The 26961-nt window shown below is 34.3% G+C and overlaps 1 protein-coding gene across 1 annotated transcript in view; it reads right to left on the bottom strand.

Annotated features, from left to right (window-relative positions):
• Positions 1–26961, bottom strand: part of LOC143241058 (uncharacterized) — a 55635-nt gene that overhangs the window by 25661 nt on the left and 3013 nt on the right. The window contains exon 3 of the mRNA XM_076484526.1: positions 8303–8432. Coding sequence (XP_076340641.1) covers positions 8303–8432 — 130 coding nt within the window. The remainder of the gene's footprint in view (positions 1–8302; positions 8433–26961) is intronic.

The raw sequence follows: 26961 nt of genomic DNA, 5'->3' as shown, positions 1-26961 counted from the left end.
CTCCAGGTCGAATGCCAACTGGTGTACAGTCAGGTTTTGATAACTGGACCATAGTCCATGTATGAAACAGATATGGTGGTGATAATGCCAGAGCAGATGGACTTTGCCACTCTGTCAGCTAGCTCATTTCCACAAATACCAACATGGCCTGGTATCCGTAAAAACTGGACAGAGATAGATAATAGAGAGAGATGGGCCAGTTTGTTTTGGATATTGATAAGAATAGGATAACTAACATGGAATGATGTCAGGGCCAATAGACAGCTGAGTGAATCAGAACAGATCGTAAAATTCGTATATTGCATAGTTTCAATATGATTCAGGGCAAGACAAATGGCATACAATTTGGCAGTGAACACAGAAACTGTAGAGGGGATTCTGTGCGCTACAACTGAACTGTAACAAACCATGGCAGAGTCTACAGAGTCACCTAATTTTGAACCATCTGTGTACATAGGAATGGATGGATCATTTGAAAGATGTTTAGCAAATAAAGAGCGATATTTCCAATAAGGAGTACCGGTCTTCCTCAGTTGACTCAAGATAGGTCACAGTTGGGGATAGTAATTAGCCATGGTGGAAGAGGCCTAACTGTTGATACTGCTATGCTATTCAAAGATAGATCCAATTTTTCTGATTATGTCTAGATATGAAGGCTAATTTGATTGATTGGTTTAGTGTTTTATGGCACAAAGCAGCTAGGCTATCTGCACCAAACGTGCAGTAAAAAGGTAAAAATAAATTAAGTGTAGTAAAATACATAAAAGAGAATGAAGGTAAAACAAAACATCATTGAAAACAGAAAAAGTATAAAATCAATGTTGATACCTAGTCTACAATGTTAAGACAGAAAGCAGACTAAGAGAAGTTGTAAAGGACTTTCTCTAGCAAAATGGTAATGATCATAACCTGCCAGGAAGACTAACAGGTAAGTACAAGAACCACCGTCCGTCACCTGAAGTTGGCCTTTCCAGTCCTGGTACCGGGTTATGTTGTCATAACAGCCATTATCAAAAGGTAAAATAAGGAAGGTGTTAAAAGACATATAGCAAAATCGTAATAAAAAGTAGCCAAATGTCCTGTAAAAAGGTAAAAGTAAAGTAAATGCAGTAAAATTCGTAAAAGGAAACAAAGGTATAAACAAAACAGCAATTAAAACATAAAATGGCATAAAACCAATGTTGACATCCAGTCTACAAAGTTGTAAAGGACTTCCTGTAGCAGAAGGGTAATAATCATAACCCGCCATGAAGACTAACATGTAAGTATAAGAACCACCGTCAGTCACCTGAAGTTGGTCTTTCCAGTTCTGGTTCTGGGTTATGTGTCATTATGGCCAGTACTAAAAGGTAAAGTAATAAAAGTGTTAAATGACATGCAGCAAAAGTGTAATAGCAACTCGCCAGGACGACTAACGGGTAGTTCAAACGGATAGTTCAAACAGTAGCATTAGTCACCTGAAGTTGGCCTTTCCAGTCCTGGTGTTGAGTCATTTAATGTTATGGCCATTTTACAATATCAAATTAAACTAGAGATTGAGACTGAAAAGGGAACCACAATTAAAAAGGTGTAATGAATAAATATCAAACACTTAAATGAAGTTAAAAAGATTAATGGCCATTAAAAAAATAAAAATGTTACCAAGGTGGACAGTGTCACCATCACCAATAACACTGTCCAATGTCACAGACAAATCCTGGGACAGAACATGTTTAAAATAGTGCCGTCGTTGAGTGTCGTAATGATGGCAGGAAAGTAAAATGTGGCTTACAGTGTTTCGAGTGTTACACAAACTACACACTGGTGCATCAGTTCCAGATAAAAGAAAACTATGAGTTAAAAAACTGTGACCAATGCGTAGTCTAGTTAGAATAACTTCCTCCTTCCGAACCTTATGGAAGCTAGACGGCCAAAGCCCAATATAGGGTTTTATTTGAAAAAGCTTGTTGTCACGTTGCTCACTCCAAGTGGACTGCCAGCTGGCACGGAGCCGAGCCTTGAATGCAGGACCATAGTCCATGTACGGAATAGGCACAGTGGTGATAGTGCCAGAGCAGATAGATTTAGCTGCGATGTCTGCAAGCGCATTCCCGCGAATACTAACGTGGCCTGGTATCCAGAAAAACTGGATAGAAGTAGATGTCAATGAGAAATGGGCCAGTTGGTTTTGAATATCAGCAAGAACAGGGTGTGAATCAACGTGAAGTGATTCCAAGGTCAGCAGAGAACTAAGGGAGTCAGTATAAATAGTGCAGTCGGAGTACTGCTCAGCTTCAATATGATCCAGGGCAAGAGATATGGCATACAGTTCAGCAGTGAATACAGAAGCTGTAGAGGGGGATTCTGCGCACAACCACCGAACCGCAACAAACGGTTTTAGAGAGATCGAGAAATTAAAGCCGTTCACCACAGTCCACTTCTGTACATGATTGAGGGCAGTTTGTAGTTGCCGCTCAATATATCTCATGTTCGACAACTGACACGAGATGTAAAAGTCGTCAACATAGAGCCCGTTTGCAACTGTGAGAGGGAGTTTTCAGTGATGGCATTTATCTTTATACTGAAAAGTGTGACACTCAAAACACAGCCCTGAGGGATTCCAAGTTCCTGTACAAAAGAACGGGGAAAGTGTCAAACCCACACGAACTTGGAATCTCCTGCCCATTAAAAAATTTTTGATAAACATAGGTAAATGGCCATGTAACCCATATATATGTAGGTCTCGCAAAATGCCATACCTCCATGTTGTGTCATAAGCCTTCTCTATGTCAAAGAATATTGATACAAGATGTTGGCGTTTGAGAAAGGCTTCTCTGATTGATGTTTCAAGTCGAATTAGGTGGTCCGTGGTGGAATGCTGTCGTCAAAACCCACACTGGGTGGGCGAGAGGAGGTTGTTTGATTCAAGGAACCAAACAAGATGAGCATTAACCATCCTCTCTGAGATCTTACAGAGACAGCTCGTCAAAGCAATTGGACGGTAGTGTGAAGGAATCCTGGAATCTTTCCCAGGTTTAGAGAAAGGTAAAATAATAGCCTGGCACCAAGCATCAGGAAAAACATTCTCCCACCAGATCCGGTTAAAAACAATTAGAAGAATATCAAGAGAAGCAAGAGAGAGATTGCGCAGCATGTCATAGTGTACATCACCAGGTCCAACAGATGTACTGCCAGACCAATGAAGGGCCATTTTCAGTTCCACCAATGTAAAGGAACAATTATAGTAAAAAAAACAGTCAGTACGAAAGGAAAGAGGTGAACGCTCTGCCCGAGTCATGATGGCCAAGAAGGTGGAGGAACAAGCAGAAGTGCTAGATACCTGGCAAAAGCATGAAGGCTAAAAGGAACAATGGCAGATTTTCTACTATGAAAAAGTGTGGCCCACTGAGAATGGAAAACACAACCCCAAGTAAATTGCTGTGGTACAGAGCCAAGTTCGGAAGCATACATAAGAGACAGTTGCAAATGGCAAATATACAGAGGGGGTTCATGGGACTCCACATACAAACTTTGGACTGGAGAACTACGAAAGGCCCCAGAGCAAAGTCAAATCCCCTAATTGTGGATAGGATCCAGCATTTTCAGTGCTGAGGTTCTGGCAGAACCACAAACCATAGAGCCACGGTCAAGTTTGGATCGGATAAGGGCATGATAAATTTTAAGCATGGAATATCGATCCACACCCAAAGAGGTGGAAGAGAAGACACAGAAGATGTTCAGTGCTCTTATTTACTTGACATGAAGTTCCTTGATATATGAAATAATGTTTATTTTACAGTCAAATATACGACCAAAGAACTTTACCTAACGGATGACAGGAATTACAGCATCATCAATACAAAGTGCTGGATCTGGATGAATACCTCATTGGCAGTAGAATGTATACAAACACTTTTAGGGAGAAAAAGTTGAAAACCATTTACTGTGGTCCACTTATGTATATAATTGATTGCAGTTTGTAGCTGCCACTCAGAAAACCTCATATTTGATGACTGACATGAGATGTGAAAGTCAACAACGAAAAGACGGCCATTTGCAACTGTAAGGAATAGCTGTTCACTGATGTCATTAATCTTTATAATGAAAAGTGTGACAATCAGAACATAGTCCTGAGGGACTCCAAATTCCTCTGGGAAAAACCGGGAAATTGTTGAGCCCACGTGGACCTGGAATCAGCGATTCATTGAAAAATGCTTAATAAAAAGTGACAAATTGCCACACAATCCGTATTAGTGAAGGTCTCGCAAGATGCCATATCTCCATGTTGTATCATAATCTTTCTCTAACTAAAAAAATAGAAATGATTTGTCACTTTAAAAAGGCTTCTCTGACTGATGTTTCAAGGCGATTTAAGTGGTCTATCATGGAGCGTTGTCTCCAAAACCCACACTGAGTGGGTGAGAGAAGGTCGTTTGATTCAAGGAACCAAACAAGACAAGCATTAATCATCTTACTGAGACAACTTGCCAAAGCAATGGGATGGTAATTCAAGGAATCTTTGGATCCTTTCCAGGTTTAAGAATAGGGAGTACAATTGCTTGGCACCAAGCATCAGGAAAGACATTCTCCTTCCACATCTGGTTAAAGACAACCAGGAGAATAGTGAGAGAGGCATAAGAAAGGTGGCGTAGCATCTCATAATGTATATCATCAGGTCCAACTGATGTATTGCCAGACCAACTAAGTGCAAGTTTGAGTTCCACCAGTGTAAGAGGGCAATTATAGTCACAGGAATGATCAGTCAAAAAGGAAAGAAGCAGGTGTTCAACTCATGTTTTAATATCTAAGAAGGAAGGGGATGAGTTTGAAGAGCTAGATACATGACAGAAACATTCACCAAGAATGTTGGCAATGCTCTGAGCATCAGCAACTTCATGGCTATTGGCTATTAAAATAGAGAGAGGGGCAGAAATATACCGTACACCAACCTTCCAGATCTGGTCCCATATGACTTTTGAGCTGGTGGTTGAAGAAATGCGAGAGGTGTATTTAATCCAAGATTCATTCTGGCTTTGACATCTAACTTGCCGAGCCTGTGCATGAGCTTGCTGAAATGCAATGCAGTATGAAAGTGTGGAATATCTACAAAATTTATCCCAAGCACGTTTCTGAGCTTTTCGTGTTATAGAATAAGCAGAATTCCACCAAGGCCAGGGATGCTGTGGGAAAGATGTTGACATTTTGGGGATGCACTGAGCAGCTGCTTGGACAATACAATTAGTTGTTGCTGCTACACAATCATCTATCGATGATTTACATAACATGGCAGGATCAAGTTCCGAGAGAGCAGTGAAAGAAGGCCAGTTGGCCTGGTCTAACTTCCACTGAAGTACTAAGGTACACAGCTCAGGTGGGACTGACCACAGCCAATCTCTCTTAATATGATAGGAAAATGATCACTACCCAGCAGATTACGCCAACCTCCCAAAAAAAGCAAGTGAAAAGCAAAGGGAAGCAAATAGAAAGTTTTATAGCAGTAAATGATTGACTGGGTACATGAAAATAAGTGTAAGAGCCAGTACTGAAGAGAGACAGGTTGTGATTCAGGAGCATATGCTCTATAGCACAACCCCTCACATCAATACTAGAACAACTCCAGATGGGATTATGCCAATTAAAATGCCTCAAAATTAAAAGGAGGTTGGCAGTTGCTCAATGAGGGCATCAAGGTCTGATGGATGATAATTTTTTCCAGAGGTAAGGTACAGAGAGCAAACAGTGATGGTATAACCCAAGGAGGTATAGATGGCTACAGCCTCCAAAGGCATATTCATAGACAAGGACCTGGTGGGCACATGTTGATCAACCAGCAGTGCTACTACCCTATGTCCTTCTCCAACACATAACCTGTCATTTTGGTATAAGGAGTATTGTCGAACTGTGACTGTATAAGTAGGTTTTAAAAATGTTTCCTGTAAAGAAAGACATTTGAGATGATAAAAGTCAATCAAATCCTTGATATCATTCACATTTGATTGAAAACCTTGACATTTCCATTGGAGTAGCAAGGCCATTTTTATTTATTTTGGAGGACAATATGGCAAGGAGACCTTTTGCTTGTGACTGTGCTTTTTTCTTTACTGGATGTGGGTCGGTCACTCTCTAGTGATCCTGGCTCTGAATCAAGTAGGCAGGTCGGTGCTTGTAGATACAAGTTTCAGTGATTAAGGACATGAACAAATGGTTTAATTTTTGGGGTGTCAAGAGAGGAAGACCTCACGGAAACACCTGGGCTTGAACAAGGTGTGGTAGGGACAGAGATAGAAGGAGATAGCGATTTGTTAACTCTGTTGATTTTGGATGGTACTAGATTAAGATGTGCTGTTAGGGATTCTGTAGGAGGCACGAAAAGGTCTGTCTGGACTCCTACTATAGTAGTGGAATGGATTACAGCAGCATAAGTCCTAGACGGAATTGGGAATAGTAATTTCCGAGCCTCTGGGTAAGTGATTTTGTGAGCTCTCGAGACATTGTACTTCTTTCTCTTCCACCCATTTAGGACAAGAAGTAAAATGGGAAGGATGTGGACCATTACAGTCAACACAATGTGGTTCTAGTTGGCATTCAAAAGCATCATGGTCTTTACCAGCACAATGGGCACGTGTCAGGGAACCACAGCAAGATGTTTTTGAATGACCAAATCATTGACAATGAAAACATCTAACAGGGTTAGAAATATAAGGCTGTACATTACAATTCAGATATCCTGCCTTCATTGTGGTAGGAGGACGTGTTGTTGTAAATGTTAATATTAGAACATTTGTCGGCTCCATAATCCCATCTTTACAAGAAAAATTTGGCACACAGCTGTAACACCTCAGCTGGTGAAACCTGTGAGGATCTCTGGCTGTGGAATGGTCTTTAAATCCCTCTCAACTATAATTCCTCTGGAAGAATTCAAAGTAGAATGAGGAGTAGTCTCAATGGGTATATCCCCAATGGCCTTTGACTTCAAGAGGAGTTTGAAATGTTGTGAAAAAGCTGTTTCCACTAAAATGTCCCCAGACTGTAATTTTTTTACTGATTCAGGAGAGCCAACAAGCCCTTCTAAACCCTTCTGAATAAAAAATGTAGACATCTGCCCTAAGTGTTTTTCAGTTAAAGAATGTATAATTAAAAATCATGGAAAAGGTTTAAGTTACGAGTTTGACCGCACAGAATCATCAATGTGTGGTCGTTTGCCAGTAGTCGAATTTTTCTCTATGCTATCATGCTTGTTTTGTTTTGTTTTTATTTGAGGGGTATCCATAATAAAAAAAAAAATATTTTGGTACCCACTGGCACCACCCACCATGGAGCTCTACGAAGGGATGCATTACAGTGTCATACAAGGTCACTGCAGCAATGCCAAAATTTTGTGAGCACTATACCTGAACACCAGCATCAGACATAATGTCCACTACACCCACTAAGAACATCCTACGCTAGCACTCAGTTGACCCTGGCCCAAATGAACTAGCTGATTGATCCTGAGGGGGCACCCCAAGACTGCCCATCTACAGGAATTCAAGGTTGGTGTGCTGGAGTTGGACCCCTCAACCACCAGGATCCTCTCTTTTCCTTCACGGGTCACCATGCATGGCAAACATGCAGGTGGATATTAAGATCCCAGAGGAGATAAACTGAGAGTACAGAACCTTCTCTGTGAGGTCCCCTCACCATGCACAGGAATCCACATTGAGGGGTGGTAATGGGATGTAAACCATGAATCTTCAGCTTCACAATCCAGATATGCTAATCACTAAGTCAAATATAGCACATGTAAACTCAGAGTAATATTTCTAAAACACTTGAGCTTTCTTAAATGTTATATTGTTCTAAGAGCAGAAGGAGATTACACTGTTATAATAAATTTACACTGAAACAGATGTAACAGTCAAGTCCAATATACAAAATCACAAGTTTTTAGACATGAATATAATAATAATATTATTAAAACAAAGAAAATTTAACATGCATTTCAAAAATTAAGTTTTAACTCTAACCCCTGCAAAATTTAATAATGACACATGAATCATAATTTCATATGATAAAAACATGAGTGTAACTAATGTTTATTACATAGGTGTTAGCAATGAAAAGTGAAATTTCATGGGGATATTACACTCCTGAGACTTGTTACATATACTTAGTGACACACAGAAACAAGAAATAAGGTGCTATATTACTAATGAGTTATAAAAATATAATACAAACTGACACATAGCTACTACTACTGCACGAATATCGCACTCAAAACCACAAAACAACGTATCTAGATCACTAACAAAGTGATAATACACTTATGGATAATGCAACATACCTCAAAAGCACACAGGCTTCTTTAAGAACCTCAGCAAAGGATTCACCAAAATGAGAGCCTGCTTTCTTTCGACTATTCTGTACCACATCATTGGCTAAGTACAGAAGGGTCAATCTGTGAGATGGTTTAGCTAAAAAGACAAAAACTAACATTAGTACTAAATTAGAAAACAAAGAATATTACTAGCAAGTAAAAATATTCTAAATAATAAGACAAAACAGACATAGCACATGTGATAGTGATACACAGTGCTGGAAATAATTCTTAAAATACAGAGGCAATACACATACAAAAAAATCACAACCAATAAGTAATTACAGTTAATTTATCATTACTAAAGTTTGCATTATTAGAGAATATACAAAAAAAAAGCAAACAAGCTGTATAATGTATCATTATTTTGTATTTGCTTTAAACAGAGAAATAAGTGTATCATTATCTGGTTGTTAAGTATTGTTCTTAATGTCCTGTATTACTTCACCACAATTTTGCCAATTATTCTGGTTGTCATGCAGCTTTCTCATTTTCCACATAACCCAATACAGTGTTAACAGTATTCATATAAGGACTTCACACAAGCCAAGGCTGCAAGTGTTTTACTGGTCTCTTTTTCTTTCCAAAATTATGTTACCACATTTGATGCTTACTGAATGGAATACTTTTCTCCTCTCTGCCATAAATAAACCTATTACTGTCAAATAATCTGGTTTCATCTGTAAGGAGAACCATCCTCCAATTTTGATCCTATTTTGAAGTCCGGTGTCCATTTTTGTATTTTAGTTTGGCTCCTTTTGCTGACAGTGGTTTCTGAAAAGCTGCATATCCACTAAGACAATTTCTTGCTATCTTACTATTCTGCAAGTAACTGATATATCACTGGCAAGATCCTTCCTGTCTTTCACATATCCCATAAAAGCATACCCTGACTTACTTAACACAACTCTTGAAACATTTGGACTTTCTATTTGGTCATTTCTATCATAAATATTACTAGTTTCTATAACCCCTTTTTGATTTGTTTATTTTTAACCTCAATTTAATCTTTATCATAACTTAAATCATACTTTTAACAACTTTGAACAGTGCCTTTTGCATTAGGAAACACTAATGTATTATGATCATGCACTGACGAGCAAATTATTTGACTGTGAGCACAGAAAACAAAATCAAAGCTGCATGAGAGTTGTCCAAAAAGTTTATGGCCAGCCATAAAAAAATGAAATGTGCAATTTTTTTCACCCTGATAACTATTGAATTTTAACTTCTTTATTGAGTAAACAACATAATATAAAAGTTAATGAGTTTGTTTTATGGGTTGTATATTTCTGAAAGTGAAGTGTGTAAATTTATGGAAAAGATTGAACTCTGTGCCATGTTCACATATTCTGTTAAACAGAAAATGACAGTGAAAGAAATCCACTAGGATATAGAAGCAACATTAGCAGAAGGCACTTTGGCATATTTAATAATAATAAAAAAAATGGTATGCTGAGTTTAAACATGGTAGACATTTATGAGAAGGTTACCTGAAATCAGATGTACCCTTGAAACTGAACACGTCAGAAATTGTAGATGAAGTTTATTATTTGGCTGTAAATGATTAAAGAATTAGTAAAAGCACTGGTTTGAGCTTGAGTAAGATTAGTGCCAGTGGGGTTCCAAATATGTTGTCACCTAAGCAGAAACACATCTAAAGTTGTTGAAAGCCAGAACCTACTCCAAGGGTTGTAACAGATTCATAACTATGGATGAAATATGGGTTCACCAGTTCAACACACAGACAAATATATAATGTGCAAAGGATTTTTCTCTGTAATTAAACACAGAGCTACACAGTGGGCAAACTGTAATCTGTATACCGCAGGTATCTAAACCCAGTTTTAGCATTGTAAGTCTACTGACATCCTGCTGTGCCATAGGTGTGCAGTTTACAAAGGAAACACCTAAGTTTACCCACCCAAAAGAAGTTCAAATCACAATCCTTTGCTGTGAAGGTCAAGTTGATTTACTAGCTGATTACATGGAGTAGGGCAAAACCATTACAAGAGATTACTAAACATCATTGCTCAACAATCTGCATCAAAAAATCAAAGAAAACAGAAGATGACTCCTCAAAAAAACGATGTGATCTTCCATCAGGACAATACCCCAGCTCACAAATCATGTGTTACTTTGAACATTATCCATGTAGCTGGCTTAGAATTACTCAACCATGTTATTTACCAGACTTAGTTCAAAGTAAATTTTTGCTCTTCCCTAACCTTGAAATCTTTCTGAAAGGTCAAAAATCTGAGCAATGATGATAATGTACATACCACCTGGTCATGGATTCAGGACCAAGAAGAATTTTTCATAAGGACATAAAGGCAACAGAACACAACTGGCACTAGTTTATAGTTTCAGGTGGAGATTACATTGAAAATTAAATCATAGTTGAACCAGTGTCTCTCTCTTTTTTTTAACAGGTAAAGCCACAACCCTCATAGTTGTAATGTTTAGTGTACTTAGTTTTTCTTTTATTATAAAACCTACATGCCAACTCATTTAATACCTCACAAAACAAATATTAAAAATATAAGTAACTAGCTTGTAAAATGTCTCTCAAACATAATACTTGAGTTAACATACTTTTTCCCTCAATTTTACAGTATCTACAAGTAGTTAAAGAAAAACAAAACTTCTACACATTAATCTCTAACATATATTCATAAATCCCATCTAGAGCATTAATAAATCAATGTTCATCTTTTAATGGCATAGAAATGGAAGAAAAGATTTAACTAACACAACAGAAGATACAAACAATGTGATAACATACCATATAATGTCACTCCTTTAGTCAAATATAACCTGTATACATATATAACATTGAATTTTTTAACGTAAATTATAAAATATATAACAAAATTTTGTTATTTTTATGGCAAACATTCCTCACTTGTTTAACTACTGTAAACTATGAGTACAGATAACAGTCTACAAAAGCACTGCTATCTGTATTTCCACATTCAATGCAATTGCTTATTTTGTAATACTGTAATCAATTCCAAGGCTTACTACACTTTTACATGTGCCCTTGTACATGATGTTCTTTATGCTTCATGTGTTATTTTGGCTACTACCAAACAATTTGTTGCTGTCGTTGATGCAGAGTTTTTCACTGAAAGAGTGAATAAACTAGAAATTTAAATTTATACCTCAACACAGAACAACTGATTGGAAAACAAGAGTACAAATATAATTTCTGAGACAAAATGTTACATTTGCACTAATAAAGGAAGAAAAACAAATTGCTTTATGTTTTCTGGCAGACTTTTCTTCCACCTTGTTTTAAGGCTTTTCCTTCTGTACAGTAAATACATAAAACAGAAAATCAAAACATCCTATGAACCAAGCCAAGATTGTCCCTTTTTACACATTCAAGCCCAAAAACATTCATATCAAACTTTGTATGGGCCAAGCCATGGTTATAAGTGTTCACCGATCTCTCAATTTACAAAATATCATTTCACTCCATTTATTGTATGTTTAGGATCACTGTGTTGCCAGATCATAAAATTCTGCCCCATGAATGACATTTCTCATAAAGGAATGACAGGGTGGATCAGATTCTTCATTTGCTTGTCAGCAGTCATGGTGTCACTTTTGTGAGCACCAACAACCACATGCCGAGATGAAGCCTCAGAAATGCACCAATCACCTAATATGCTTTACTATATATATTTATTGAATATGATACCGTTCCCTCTGCTGTAGGATAAACTGTTCTGCAAGTTGCTTATTTATTTGAGCTCAAATTCATCTGTATTGACCAACCACTTCCAGCATTGCTCATTACACTGTTTATGATCCAGTGCCCATTCCAACCATGAGGTTTGGTTGTCGCTTGTTAGTAACACAGCTGCAAAGGGTTTTGACTATAAATAAAATGTTTGTCATTTTATATTAGAATTTTTAGCCCATTCCAAATATGAACCCTTGAGAAAATATTATCCATTTCTTGATTTTCAAGCATCTACCTTCGTTTTTGTACAGGCCTTTGATAAAATTTTGTAGTGGCACCACATCAGGTGGTTTGATCATCTACTAATAAAACAGCTTTGAAAACAGATACACAGAAAGTTTAAATATGATTAGACTGAGCAAAAATTATGCTGTCACACAACAGTAGAATAAATATATAAGCTTAAGTAGTTTATGTTGCTTCTGTAAATGTCCTTTTAATTGTTACTGTTTGTAACCTGCAAGAATACTTACGAGTTTATTATTTACATTTCAAAGATAAAGATATTTTCTGCAGTGAGAAGATATCAGATAACTTGAGAAAAGATAAGCCTGTACACTTTGGAGATGGGCTGAATGGGTAACAAAGAAAACTACTACATGTTCAACATGGCAACAAATGTTTGGAAATGGTTTTGCCATTATCAATTATAAACAGTCTATCTAAACAAAAGAATATATAATATGAAAAAAAGTCCCATAACTGGAAACTACTTAAGTCTTAATAACAATATCTTACTGATGGTTCTTTTTAAATTTACATTATTTTTGCTATTTTAAAAGGCATACTATTATTTGAGTTGCAATGTTTGTAAGCAAGTTTTTCATTAGGTTAACCAAAAATGTTCATAAAATCATAAAAGTTTACTATTTATTTGTCACTGTAAGTGACTGCAAAATATTCTGATGACAGAAATCTTTACTAAATATTATTTTTATATTTATTCTACTCAAAGTACATACATAAATTAGCTAAATAGCTACTTATTTATTTCTAATTGCAATCACAACACATTTCAAATAATAATGTTATTCCCCTTACTACTAATAACACTGCACAACAAAGTTTTTGTTTCTTGAACACTATTGGGTGTTCCTTATAAATTTGTGGCTGCTGATCATGAAAATCACATCCAAATTTGCCCATTATGTACTGTTTCATCAAAATCTTCAGTTTTGTCACATTTTTTTCTTATATTTGTGTCCAAAAATTGTCGTTTCTGTAAGAGACCTATGAACAATGTTTTGTGCAGTCTGGGCATGTCCAGGCATGAAATCAGGCCAGGTTGGAAGCTGTTCTGTGGAAGTATGCAGCCCAGGCATGCCTGGGCATGTCAGAGCCAGCTTGACACTGTCTCAGCAGTCTATAAAAGTAGCTTGCATACACAGATACTGCTCATTGGATTAATATAGTGTGTACGTATTGTTTCAAAATATAGCATTGCATCAGGAGCACTGTAACAAGTAAGTTAAATGTTATAGACGTTTTACAGGACGATTGGTGTCAGTCAATACGTCTCGTCAATGTTGTAACAGCCGCAATACATTCTGATATATTTGTGGCGAGTATACACTTGTTCATCAGACATTCAATGACTGCTCTTGTGAAGAAAGCATATCATCTGTACTTCAGCTGTAAAATTGGTGATCAAGACCAAAAATGGGCACCTCACATTTGTTGTGTGATGTGTTGTCTGTCTGCGAGTTTGGTTCAGAGGCACTCGAAAGACAATGCCATTTGCTGTCCTGATGATATAGCAAGAACAAAAAGACCATGTGATGGACCGTTACTTCTGTTTGACTAATGTGTATGGTTTCTGGCCAAAAACAAGAAGTCAATTGAATACCCTAATCTGCCTCCAGCAATGAGACCCATGACACATGACTACAGTCTTCCAATTCTGAAACCACCAGAGGAATGGACCTAGATGAACCAGATGAAGAAACTGCAATGCAAGGAACTGGCAGTGAGATTGGTCTGGATTTTGAACCGTGCTCCTTAGGTGATACACATCTCATAACACAGTCAGAATTAAATGATCTGGTCAGAGATTTGGGTCTGTCAAAAGCAAAAGCCAAATTGCTGGGTTTGAGACTGCAGGAATGGCGTTTGCTGTCACCAGCTACAAATATTTCTGTTTTTCAAAGCTGCCAAGATGATATAACCAAATTCTTTGCACAAGTTGACAGTCTCTGTTTCTGTGTTGAAATCAAAGAATTGTTCTCTGCTTTGGGTTGTGACCATGGCCCGCAAGAGTGACACCTCTTTATTGATTCATCAATGTTAAGCCTCAAAGCTGTTCTGTTACACAATGACAACATTCACCTTGAAAACCTGTTGGCTATGCAGCACACATGGAAGAAACCTACGAGAACATGGAAATGTTGCTGAAGCACATCCAGTACAGCAAGTACAATTGGAATATATTTGGATATCTGAAAGTCATTGCTCTGTTACTGGGATTGCAGCTCAGTTATGCAAAGTACTGTTGTTTCATCTGTGAATGGGACAGTCATGCCAAAGAGTCACATTATTCTAGACAGAGCTGGCCACTCTGTGAAAAGTTAGTTCCAGGACAGAAAAAAAGCATGAACCGCTTCTCGACCCGGCAAAGATTTTTTTGCCTCCTCTTCATATAAAATTGGGACTTATGAAGAGTTTTGTGAAAGCAATGAACAAAGAAGGTGAAGGTTTTCGTTATTTAAGACAGATGTTCCCAAGAATAACTGAGGCCAAGATCAAAGAGGGTATTTTTGTTGGCCCTCAGATCAGACATGTTATGAGTGACAAGCTGTTTGAAAATCTGTTAGTTGTGCCAGAAAAGATTGCCTGAAAAGCCTTCATAGATGTTGTTGACAATTTTCTTGGCAATTACAGAGCCCCACATTACATTCAGCTGATAGACAAACTTGTCAAAGCATACATAACAATGAAGTGCTACATGTCACTCAAGATTCATTTCCTCCACTCACACTTGGACTTCTTCCCCTCAAGTCTAGGCACTGTCAGTGACAAACATGTTGAAAGGTTTCACCAGGATATTGCTACAATGGAAAAATGACATCAGGGCAACTGGAATCCATCAATGCTTGCTGACTACTGTTGGACACTGCAATGTGATGCACCGGACATTGAATACAAACGATAATCAGGAGCAAAACACTTTTAATTATGTTGAACTTAATAGCGTATTAGAAACATAAACGCAATTAAATACGTTATTGCTGGTAAACAGTTAATTGTCTATTTCTCAGAGTTTCTACATGATGAAGCAAAACCAAAACTATTTGTGCATACCAACCAGGTACCTGCCAGGTACAATCAGCAAAAACTTTTCAGGAAGCAAAACTTTTCAAAAAAAATTGTTGTGCAGTGTAATTAAACATTCTTTATTTATAGAAGGTAAATGTGGTGGTATTTAATCAACATTAATTATTTATTCGTCGGGTAGGAAATATAAAAGAACAAACAAAGTTTGCAATTTTTTTTCAAATATTAAGTCTAAATTGTTATCAGATTACAATTCCTAAAAGATACTGAAACAAATCTAAAAATCCACAACAAAAGCAGTTTCACAATAAGTTACAAACACAGTTTTTTCAACAAAAAAAAAAGATAACATTTTAATGGAACAACAAAACAAGTGGTGGTAGTAAGTGATCCAAAGTTAGTAAAATTAAAAAAAAATAGAAGCAAATACTTTAAGTGCATTAAGTAACTGACCATTTTACGAACATTAATTTTTTATTATTTGTAGAAGCTAATATGAATATAGCTCCCAATACTACATCAGAATATATTGTTTTATTTACTATATAGTATTACTCATAAATACAAGCACAATTATAGCACTTTCTGAATATATTATGTTAACTACAATAAAAACAATCTGCAAAATACAAGTGTAGCTACATTTAAGATATTGAAATATATTTAACTATGATATACAGTGTATTCACAAGTTTGAGCAACTGGGTTATACGTTGTTTCTTTCGCAAGGGTGAAACTTGCCAAATTTATTTACTGTTACACATAATAGTGAACAATTCTAAGATTTACCATTTTATTATTAGTGTTAACCAAATTATAGATGTATGTTCAATGACAAAATATAAAAAATATAAATAATGATATACACAGCACAAGAGACATACAGAATTCATACAGTAACAAGTTTTACACTGTGCTTTGCCTGTTGGACAAGCAAATTTCTGTTCAACTGCTTGTAAAATACTGACTAAATTTCTAGAAAGTTGCAAAAGAATTTTAACTTTCAAACAATGAGAAATCAATTGTGTAACAAGTCTAAGTTGTAAGAGGTGCTGGTGCTCTAAACAGTAATTAACTCTAATGAAACTAATTTCTACAATCTACACAAATTGTTAGACTGGAAAAAAAACAAAGTATAAAAATGTACCATGGCAACATTTAAATTTTTGGCCAAGGTCTTAACTTAGCTGTTGTAGACTAAAGCTGTGTTGATTTCAGGAAACCTCAAAAAGCTTTTTTAGTAATTAATAGACCAATCACATAAAAACACTGGCAGATAAATGTTTCACTATTTTCTCATTTCTGGAAAAAATGAAAATGGAAGATAGGGGTTTAGTTTCTAGAAATACATGCTTTCTTACACAGTCATTAATTTCTGAAAGAATGAAGGGAATCTAGACATTCCCCAAGACCCCTCTGCTATGTCCATGCCTGTTTAATACAATATTAGCACCTTCACTACAGGCTCAGTATAATATAAACAAGTTCACCTGCACATTAGCACACGTTAAGTATTTGGACTATAACCTTTGATACAGTATATGTATCTTTGCAAACTTTGGTGGACTTTTAGTAAAGATTCCAAATATTTTGTTTACAAAAAAATAGTTTATTAAAGATTCATTTGTAAAACAGTCTGTTTCATTACTAGTCTAAGTGCAAAGTGATTTCATGTTACAATCAGGAAAAATATTCTCTATCTCAAAAATATTATTTGCACAATCTCTAGAACCTCCTAAATACACATCAAATGTTTACTTTCAGTGAAACTTTATATTTTATTATTTCCTGTACTCTAACTAAGTGGAGTCTGCCACTCAACCAACCTCACAACCATCATAAAAAAAATTAAGAAATAAATCAAGCTTCTTTCATGTTAGAATGCCTACATATTTTTATGTTTGCTCTACATAACTTAAGACTTACAACACTATATATTTGCACAAATGCATATATATACATACATATACACACACACACACATTTTTTTATTTCATTGATCTACCAGTCATTGCTTAACTAACATTAAATAACTTGCACTGATGCAATGCATACACACTCATATTACATATCCAGTAATATAAAACTGGCATTTAGTGTTCCCTGTCTTGGCTATTTTACTTGACTAGAATTTTGTAATACACAGTCACATTTCAGTTATAATACACACACACATATACATATGTACAGATTATTACTATTTCGAAATAAGTTAAACTTATCTTTCTTAAAATATAGAACAATAACTCAAGATGTAAAGCAAACAATAACCTCTTCTCATTACACTCTTTGAACTCAGTTGCTGCTGGACAAAGGTTGATAAGCCTTTAAAAAATATTTTAATAAAATATTTGTACTAATGATTTGTTTGTGAAAGTAGTTTGTTTCCTTACTAATCTAAGAGTAAAGAGATTTCATGTTGTGATAACAAAAACTATTTTTCATTCCAAAAACCTCAGATATTATCTACACTATCTCTAGAACCTCCTAAATACATTTCAAACATTTGTTTTCAGTAAAACTTTATATGTTATTTTCTATACTTTAATTATGTGGGGTCTATCACTCAACTCCTCACAACCATCGTAAAAAATTGGGAAATAAATATAAGTTGCTTTTGTCATTTTAGAATAACTACACATTATAACATGAAAATACAAATGTTTATTCTAAGTTACATAACTCTCATAACACTATATATGGGCCCGACATGGCCAAGCGTGTTAAGTCGTGCGACTCGTAATCTGAGGGTCATGGGTTTGCATCCCCATCGCGCCAAACATGCTCGTCCTTTCAGCCGTGAGTGCGTTATAATGTTACGGTCAATCCCACTATTAATTGGTAAAAGAATAGCCCAAGAGTTGGCGGTAGGTGGTGATGACTAGTGGGAAGGCTAGCACAGATAGCCCTCGAGTAGCTTTGTGCTAAATTCAAAAAACAAACAAACACTATATATATTTACATATGCAGTGGTACCTCAGTTCTTGAATTTAATCCATTCCAGAATGCTGTTTAAAAACTGAATCAATTTTTCCCATTAGAAATACTGTAAATTAAATTAATCCATTACAGACCTCCAAAAATTACGCATTATGAAGCATTTTAAGTAAACATATTGCTTATTTATACCTGTATAATAATACTTACATGCATAAAATCAATCACAAAAACTATAAACACAATAAAAAAAACAATAAATGAAAATTTAACTGCACTTTACCTGTGCTGAGAAGAGCTGATGGCATAAGTGAAAGGTGGTGAGGAATGTGGAGAATAGGAGGGTTATTATTGTTTGGAGGGGAGTCACCTTCCATAAAAACGTTAGGTAGCTCTACTTCTGGGATTCTTTCTCTTCTCTGTCTCTTTGCACCTCTACAACCTGCTTGAAACTCAATGGACCTATTTCTCACTAAAAACTTGTCTAATGAGGTTTGTTTCTGCCTGGCACAATCCCCATGCCTCAGCACACTATGTATGCCACTTCTCTTCCTAAATTTTTCAAACCACCCCCTACTAGCCCCCACTTTTTCTCACAAATGATGGTCTCAGAAATGCTATCACCAGCTAACTGTTTTTTGTTTACCCAAATCAACAACAGTTTTTCTACCTCTTCCATTGTTTGTGATCTTTCTTTCATACAGGCATGCCAATGACATTTATGAAAAAAAGAGGAAAAGGTATATAGACTGGTGCCAGTCTATATCCATTTAAAAAATGGATGCTATTTGGTGTGATTTGGTGCAATCTGGGACATAATTTCTTTATGTTTTTTGACATTGCAATGTTGGAAAAGTACACAATATATATCATATAAAATAACAAAAGGAAATTAAAAGACTAAATCAAACTAATAACAACAATAACTTTCATTTACAGTTTTTAGCAGATTGATTTATTCTTTTAATTTGCATTCATTTTTTAGAAGATATATCAAAATATCTAAAAGTAACAAATAAAATAAAAAGGTAAATAAATGAAATTTAAGATTGTTTATTTGCTATTTATTCAGTTTAATTTTTTTCTAAATCAAAATATATTAGTAATATGAGTTAATAAAGCCAAAATAACTCAGTAAATATTTCAAATACAAATCATTTCATTATTATTCTTTTTGTCATCAATAACATCATCATCATCAACTACTGGTATGCTGCCAATTAAATGTTTTACAGTCATTGCCAATAACTACTTCTCTGCTGCATATATTCCATACAATTTTCAAATCACATAAAATTACTCTTTTGACTAATCATGACTACCTACAGTTCAAATTGTTCATTTATGCAATCTTGTCATTATACTACTGGTACCTTATTGTCAGTGAATTTTCCATTCTTTCACAAATTGACAATACAAACTAAAACAGCATATGAAGGAAAGCTATGACATTGCTTAAAAATTCAACTACTGATATGGTTCAATATTAAACTACTGATATTAGTGATATGCCTCAGAAATTAAATTTTGTACAGTCACTGACATCAACAACTACTGCTCTGCTGCATGTATTCCATTATAATTTCAAATTACTTAAAATTACTCTACATGACTACCTACAGTAGAACTTGTTCATCTATACAATCTTGTCAGTAAATTACTGGTATCTCAATATCAGTATATTTTTCATTCTTTCACAATACAAACTGAAACAGGAAATCAAGGAAAGCTTTGACATTGCTTCAAAATAAAATTAATGATATGCTTTAAAATAAACCACTGGCACTGTATGCTGCAGATAATAATAAAATGTTTTCAGTCACCGATATCAACTTCTGCTCTGCTGCATAAATTACAGTCAAATTTCAAATCACTTAATTTCCTTTAATCAATCTTGGCTACTTTCCTCATTTTCGAGACAAGGGTTTCCAGTGCTCTCTTCGAGCTTTTTTTCTCTCCTTCTCTGAATGGGCAGCTCTCTGTGCCTCTGCAGCTTTCTGGACTTTTTCTTTAGCCAAGGTGGCTGGGCCAGATTTCACAGAACCATAGGCCTCAAGCCTTTCTGCCCTTTTCTTCTGATTCTCCCTCAGCTTTGAGGTATACTTTGAAGCTGCTGATCTAATGTCCTTACACATTCTCTTGTCTACAGGATCAAAATGAACATCTTTCCTTTTAAACATTTCAATCGCTGTTGTTTCTTTGGAGCATAGAGAATATTTTATCATCTGGTATGCACACAATACCAGACCACGAGACCTGCAATGAGACGAAACAAGACTGCCTCCAAGATGGCAGTCAGATTTTTTTTTTCTGCAATAAACATTGAAAAAATACGATTTCTCTTCAAAAACCACCTACCCGGCCCCCAAATCGCTCATATTTTTTCCTCGAATTTACACGAATCTCGTGGATGATCATTGGCCGTTTGAAAACCGCAGAAATCCGCATTTCAGCGGAAAAATGGCATGCATGTTCATAAACATTGTCACTCCTTTTGCAACATCAGCTCCTTTAATGACCTCTTTATTTTTCAGTATGGTGCAGACTGTAGACTTCACAATACCAAACTGTGTAGCAAGGTCAGACACGCAAACACCACTCTCATACTTCGCTACGAGATCTTTTTTCACCTCTATTGTGGCTCTAACAACTTTTATTTTTGGTTTGCTGCTTTCATTATCCTTCTTTGATCCAAAGGTGGCTTATTTAATCAGAATATTTAGAAAAACAACAAAAAACAAAACAAAAAGAAAAACAAGAACCTTCACAGTAGATTTTAGCGGGGATATGGACTGAGCAATAGGTGCAGGTAAAATGTTTTGGGTAAGCTTGGAGCGTGCCAAAAATGGTCGAAAGGTCATTCGGGTCATCAGTCAGGTTATTTCGGGGGTTCAGGCCACAACAGCTTAGTTCGGGAACCAAGTTTATGTTCAGCAACCAAGACATTTTTTTCTCAAACAATATGTTTGAAAACCGAATTGTTCGAGAACCAAGGTACCACTGTATATTTATTACATCACATGTCTATTAAAATTATTCTGTTGACCTTCAAGTAATGCCTGACATTTCATAACTTGCACTGATGCAGTGCACATGCACTCATGTTACTGTATCCAGTAATATAAAACTAACCTTTAGTCTTCCTTGTGTTGACTACATTTTAGTGGCCTAGTGTTTTGTAATATATAATCATGTTCATGTTATACATTACATATACATATATAGGTGATTATTATTTAGAAATAAATCATTAAACTTATTTTTCATAAAATACAGAACTCTAACTCTATATAAAAGTAAAGCAAACAATTATCTCTTCTTCCTATGACCTCTGAACTCAGTTGCTGCTGAATGCAAGTTGCTAAGCCTTTTAAAATTTTGCAAGTGGAGAAAATCAAACAAAAGTTTTTTTAGGTTTATATATATATGCAGTTGAATAACCATAAAATCATAATTAACTATATTGATACCACAGAACTTCACTATAATTTATTAAGCTTGGTAATTAAGATATATTTAGATTTTTAAAAAATATAAAACCTTGAACAGACTACACAACCTCTCTCCATGAAAACTTGGATTGAGAGAGGGTGGTAGTTTTTAAAAGATTAAAATGGCTGAGAAGTCTACTCTGGAAAGATTCTAAGCTACTGACTGGTTATTCACATGCCATACACTATAGTAAGAGCATATAAGGGACCATTTCAAAAGAACTATGAAAGAGTTGAATGGGGCCCACCATGTTTGATTCAGTTCATAAACTATATCTTGGCAAATTAAAAAGATATGAGGTTCTTATTTAATATTCTACCTTGTCAATATTAGTAATATGAGTTCCTAATTTGTATAAAATTATAGACTTAATATTTTGACCTCAAAACATCTCATTTTAAACAGTGCTCCATTTAAACATATCAGGACTCATTAAAATCTATATTTAGATTATTCTTTTAGTATTTACTTTTAAATTAAGAAATTAACTTGTATACAACATTCAAGTTTCAGTTACAATCTACAGTTTAATTCCAAACATTAACACAAGCTAATATTAGTTCAACAAAATTTAGAATGCAAGTCAACAAACATATGACATGGCTTTTAATCTGTGACCCATAGTGAAAGGGTTAAATAACAAGTGCATAGTCCTTCAAAAATTATGGGTGTTAAGAAAACCCCATAAAGATTGCAATAAATTAACTTACGAAAATTATAGGAAGGAATCACGTTCTATAATTCAGAACATAATAATAACAGGCCTTTTTGTGAATGGAGACAGATTGATTTCTTAATTTAACTAAAATGAATCAAAGAAGATATGAATTGAAAAACTTAAGTAACTTCAATAATATTTTCACTGTTGATATTTCTTTAACTGCATAATTTAAATGCTATACATTCATACTTATACACAACTAATTATCTGAATTATTGACAGTCCTGAATACAATTGTGGTAACTCACATGACAGTGTTGTGCATTATATACATATACTACTCCAATAAAAGTTGAAAAAAAAATTTTCTTGTTAACTGAATTTTAAAGCAACTGAAGTGTTCTAAATGGACTTATGACAAGAAGAATATTGTATAGTGTTTAAGATACAATTATCAACTTCACTGTGAAGAATTTTGTATATACAAGTTGGAGTATATTTAAAAGAAGTAGAGTATGTGCTGTTTGTTTATTGTTGAATTTATTGCCAACAAGTCAGAGATACCTACTATAGAAGAATCCTTAGTCCAAAACACCCATGTACTTACTTTAATATGTACTAGTGAAAAATTGTTTCTTGACGGCAGGACTATTTGTAGCCTAAGCATTAGGCCTAATATATAAACATAAGGCTTGGATGAAATGCTACTTCACTGAAATATTTCATAAATTTTAATATTTTTATATATGAAATGTATTTAAATTACCACAGCAAAAAAAAACAACAAAAAACAGAGTTTAATGCACTATTCAAGGTTCTTGTTGGCTCAAAGTCTCAGGTCCTTTACACATGAGAATATGTTGAGACGTATAGGATTTGGCCCCTCAAGTACCATATTTCACCAATAACAATAAATTACACAAAAAAATAAAATAAAAAAGCCAAGTGAAAGTACATGATTAACCCTTCCACCTAGATTAGGTCAAAGGATGCATATCACAACCTTCGACAGAGCTACCTTTCAAAACTTACTTAACATACTTTATTATCAATACATATGAATAGATTTGGCATCAGAAATTAGACAATATATCAAAGTTTAGTATTATTTCAACTGAAGTTATAATTTTTATAAGGAAATATAAATGAAAATTATAAATCTACCAAAATATGAGAACTGTGATGTTTATTACCTGTTTTTCCTCTTCACTAATTTTTTTGCCAACCCTCAGAATAACAAAAAAACATTAATGTAAATTACTTACTATAATGTTTTCATCACTCAGGGAAAATATAATTTACAAATATTTTAATCTTATTTAGTTGGAGAGCAATAAAATAAACAATCAGCCCTTTCTTGTGAGGCCTACCCATCACACCCTTTCTTTCAGACCTTCCCAATAGTTTTCTCTGGCATTTAAGACTATTATTTAATACCAGTAAAAAGCCAAAGATTTTCTCTATCAAATAATGTATTATATTACATTGTTGTCTATACAGAAAATTGTCTATTTTCCTTCTAGTTCAAACTTTATTCCTAAAGGACACACACCAATGAGCTAGTTTGAATTTTTAATGGCTTTAGCACAGTTAGAAAGCCAGAAAACTTGTAATAGTTATAGAACTTTTTTTTTTCATTTATGTTATTATTCTGTGTTCTTTAGTGTATTATTTAAATAAATAGAAATTATTTAATGCAGTACTACAATTAGTATAAAAAAGTTGAATTAAGTTTCATCAACAGTAAAGAGCAAAAACAGATCAAGATAAGTACGTTTTTTCATGCATATCCTGTATTTGTTTATCATAAAATTACTAAAAGGAAAAAACTGAAACATTTTACAATAGGCAAAGTAAAATAATAATAATAACAGTTTTTTTATGAGGTATGAGGTAAGTAGCTAAATGCATTTTATATTTAAATATGGCTGATATGGATAAAGAAAGCCATACCAGCTGTTTTTTAAATACATAATTTTTCTCTACAAGTGGGTTTTCTCCTATCATCATGGAGCTAATGTATTATGTAAATCAATTTATATTAAATGAATAAAAACTAAATATAGATCAAAGGGAAATAAAACAATAAATGTTAGGCATCAATACACATACTTAAGATAAACAATTGTGGTTTTCTGTTAGAATTTGCAGTCATTTCAGAAAGCAAATAAGGGTCTAATTGTTTTATGGTTGTTAGTAGGTCTGTCAAATAAACTGACCTCACATAAAGTTGGGTAAAGAAAATAACAAGTGAAATGTAGTTTTTTCTAGAAAAAACATTTGATATTTATTTAGAAAGTTTTAGAGGTTACAGAAATATTTGAAATTTTTCAGACTAAGAAAAGTATTTTTAATCTTACCATGAAATTACTTTGCATTCGTAAGGGGAAACAACATGCAGTGTAAATTGTAAATAAAGTTCTTAACTGAACATTAACAAACCTTTTTCCATTTGCAGAAGGTAAACATGTAATGTACATTGTAAATAAAGTTTTCCATTGATAGTGAAGTGCTTTTTCCTTTCTTTCTTTTGTGTTTATTAATTTCTACCTATGAGACCTTGAAAATCTCACTAGGACTCAGCTGTTGCTGCCAGACAGTTACCTTTCTCAAGTCAATAGTTCAAAGTTAATAACAGTGGTATGAAGCCTGGAAAGTTTTCCAATAATGGAGAGGGCAATCAAGTTTAGAAGCAATGGGAATCAAACCCAAGACCCTTAAACCATAAATATATGCACACACACACATTAAACACCATCTTAGTTTATGTCAGAATTAATGTAAACATTGATCTTATATTTCTTTATCAGTTCATATATATTGTATTCTACATGTTGCTCTATAAAATCCTAATACCTATATATTAAAAATAAAATGTAAGAGTGAATATAAATATACAAAGCATTAAGATATAAAAAAGTGCCGTATACATATTCCTGACAAAACTGAGTTGCCAATGGCACTTTAATGATTGTTTTCCCTATTAAGTAACAGCAAAATTCTATAAGTTAATTTCTACTTTTTAGTGTGTGTTTTATGGGTTGAGCAAGTACATGTTTTATTAGTAGTAGATTTTTACAGTATATTGCCCTTAGATAATACATTTTTTAAACATTTCACACACTTCGGAAAGCTAGAAGAAGCAATACTAAATGTCAGAAAAGATGGGTTGTTAAAATACAAGTCCCAAAAATGCCACTTTAAATTGGTATTTTCCCTATCTGCTAAACCACACAAGTAAACACATCTAAATGAAAAAAAAAGGGAAAATGTGCACAAAAAACACCAGTAACAAATATGTATAAAAACTTGTACACAATTTTATTTATTAGACAATAGCATAGAACCTGACACTTATATCAAGAATTCATGCTACAAGAACTATGTCCAAATCCCATCCTTATTACTTTAAAATTAACTTATCCATTAAAGAAGAGAGAAAAAGGAAAACTACTGCATGCAAAATTTACAAGTAAATGAACTAAACATTCTATCCTATTATAAACCAGAACTTTCACTGAACTTAATTCATATGGCTTTTGTAGACATGTTTTTAATTATTCATAATGAGCTTAAAACTTTCAATAAAATGTTCTTATACAAACAATAAGACAATGTCAAAAACATTCATTGTATAATTTATTGTATTAATTTTAAAGTTATGATATAAAGCTGAAATAATGAAGTAAATATTTCTATAGAAATACTTTGACAACTTTTCATACTTGTAATAAAGAAAAGAACCAATATACTTTAAACATCTTATAATATTACACTGTTAAAAAAAAATGAAGTTAGCTCAATAAAAGAATATATAAGGTAAAGACATACAAGTACAAACTATTTTTAACATTTACTCAACGTAATATCCTTACACTTTTTCAATAAAAGTGAACTCAGGGGGAGGGAAACATTATTCAATAACAGCAGTTTTACCTATAATATATAGGATATAGAAAATTTGGTCATACTTTCACTTTTATATTTACTATTGAATAAAAACAATATTAGACACTTCCTCATCTGTATGTAAAATCATATTTTAATATAATACTTTTCTTTCAACAAACATTCATTATATCTAGATTTTATTTAATGGTGAATGTTCCAAATGCTTCTCTCAAATTTCACTAAAAGGTTTTGCACTTTAAATACTGTTTTATTTACAGTTATAACTTGGTACTATCCAACTTAATACATTACATATTAACCTACTTGTCACTCACATGGTTATATCAGATAGAGCTCAGTATTTTGCAGAATTTGATGGTTGGACTAACTGAAAATAATAACCAAAAACACTAATTTTGACTCTTTGATTATTTTTGTGATATTATTCATAATTACGATTAGCTGATTATCTCCCACGACACTATTCATAATTGGAGCTCACATCAACCGACTACATCAACTGATGGACTCAATCACTGTGGTCTAAATAAAGGAAGCCAACAGTGGTGACCCCAAGGTTGGAGGGGGTCCAAATAGTAATATCTGTAAGCTAGATTAACACAT

The sequence above is a fragment of the Tachypleus tridentatus genome, chromosome 13 (genome assembly GCF_004210375.1).
Source record: "Tachypleus tridentatus isolate NWPU-2018 chromosome 13, ASM421037v1, whole genome shotgun sequence".
Lineage (NCBI taxonomy): Eukaryota > Metazoa > Arthropoda > Merostomata > Xiphosura > Limulidae > Tachypleus > Tachypleus tridentatus.
The sequence above is the reverse complement of the archived record's forward strand: the minus strand, read 5'-3'. Positions and strand labels throughout refer to the sequence as shown.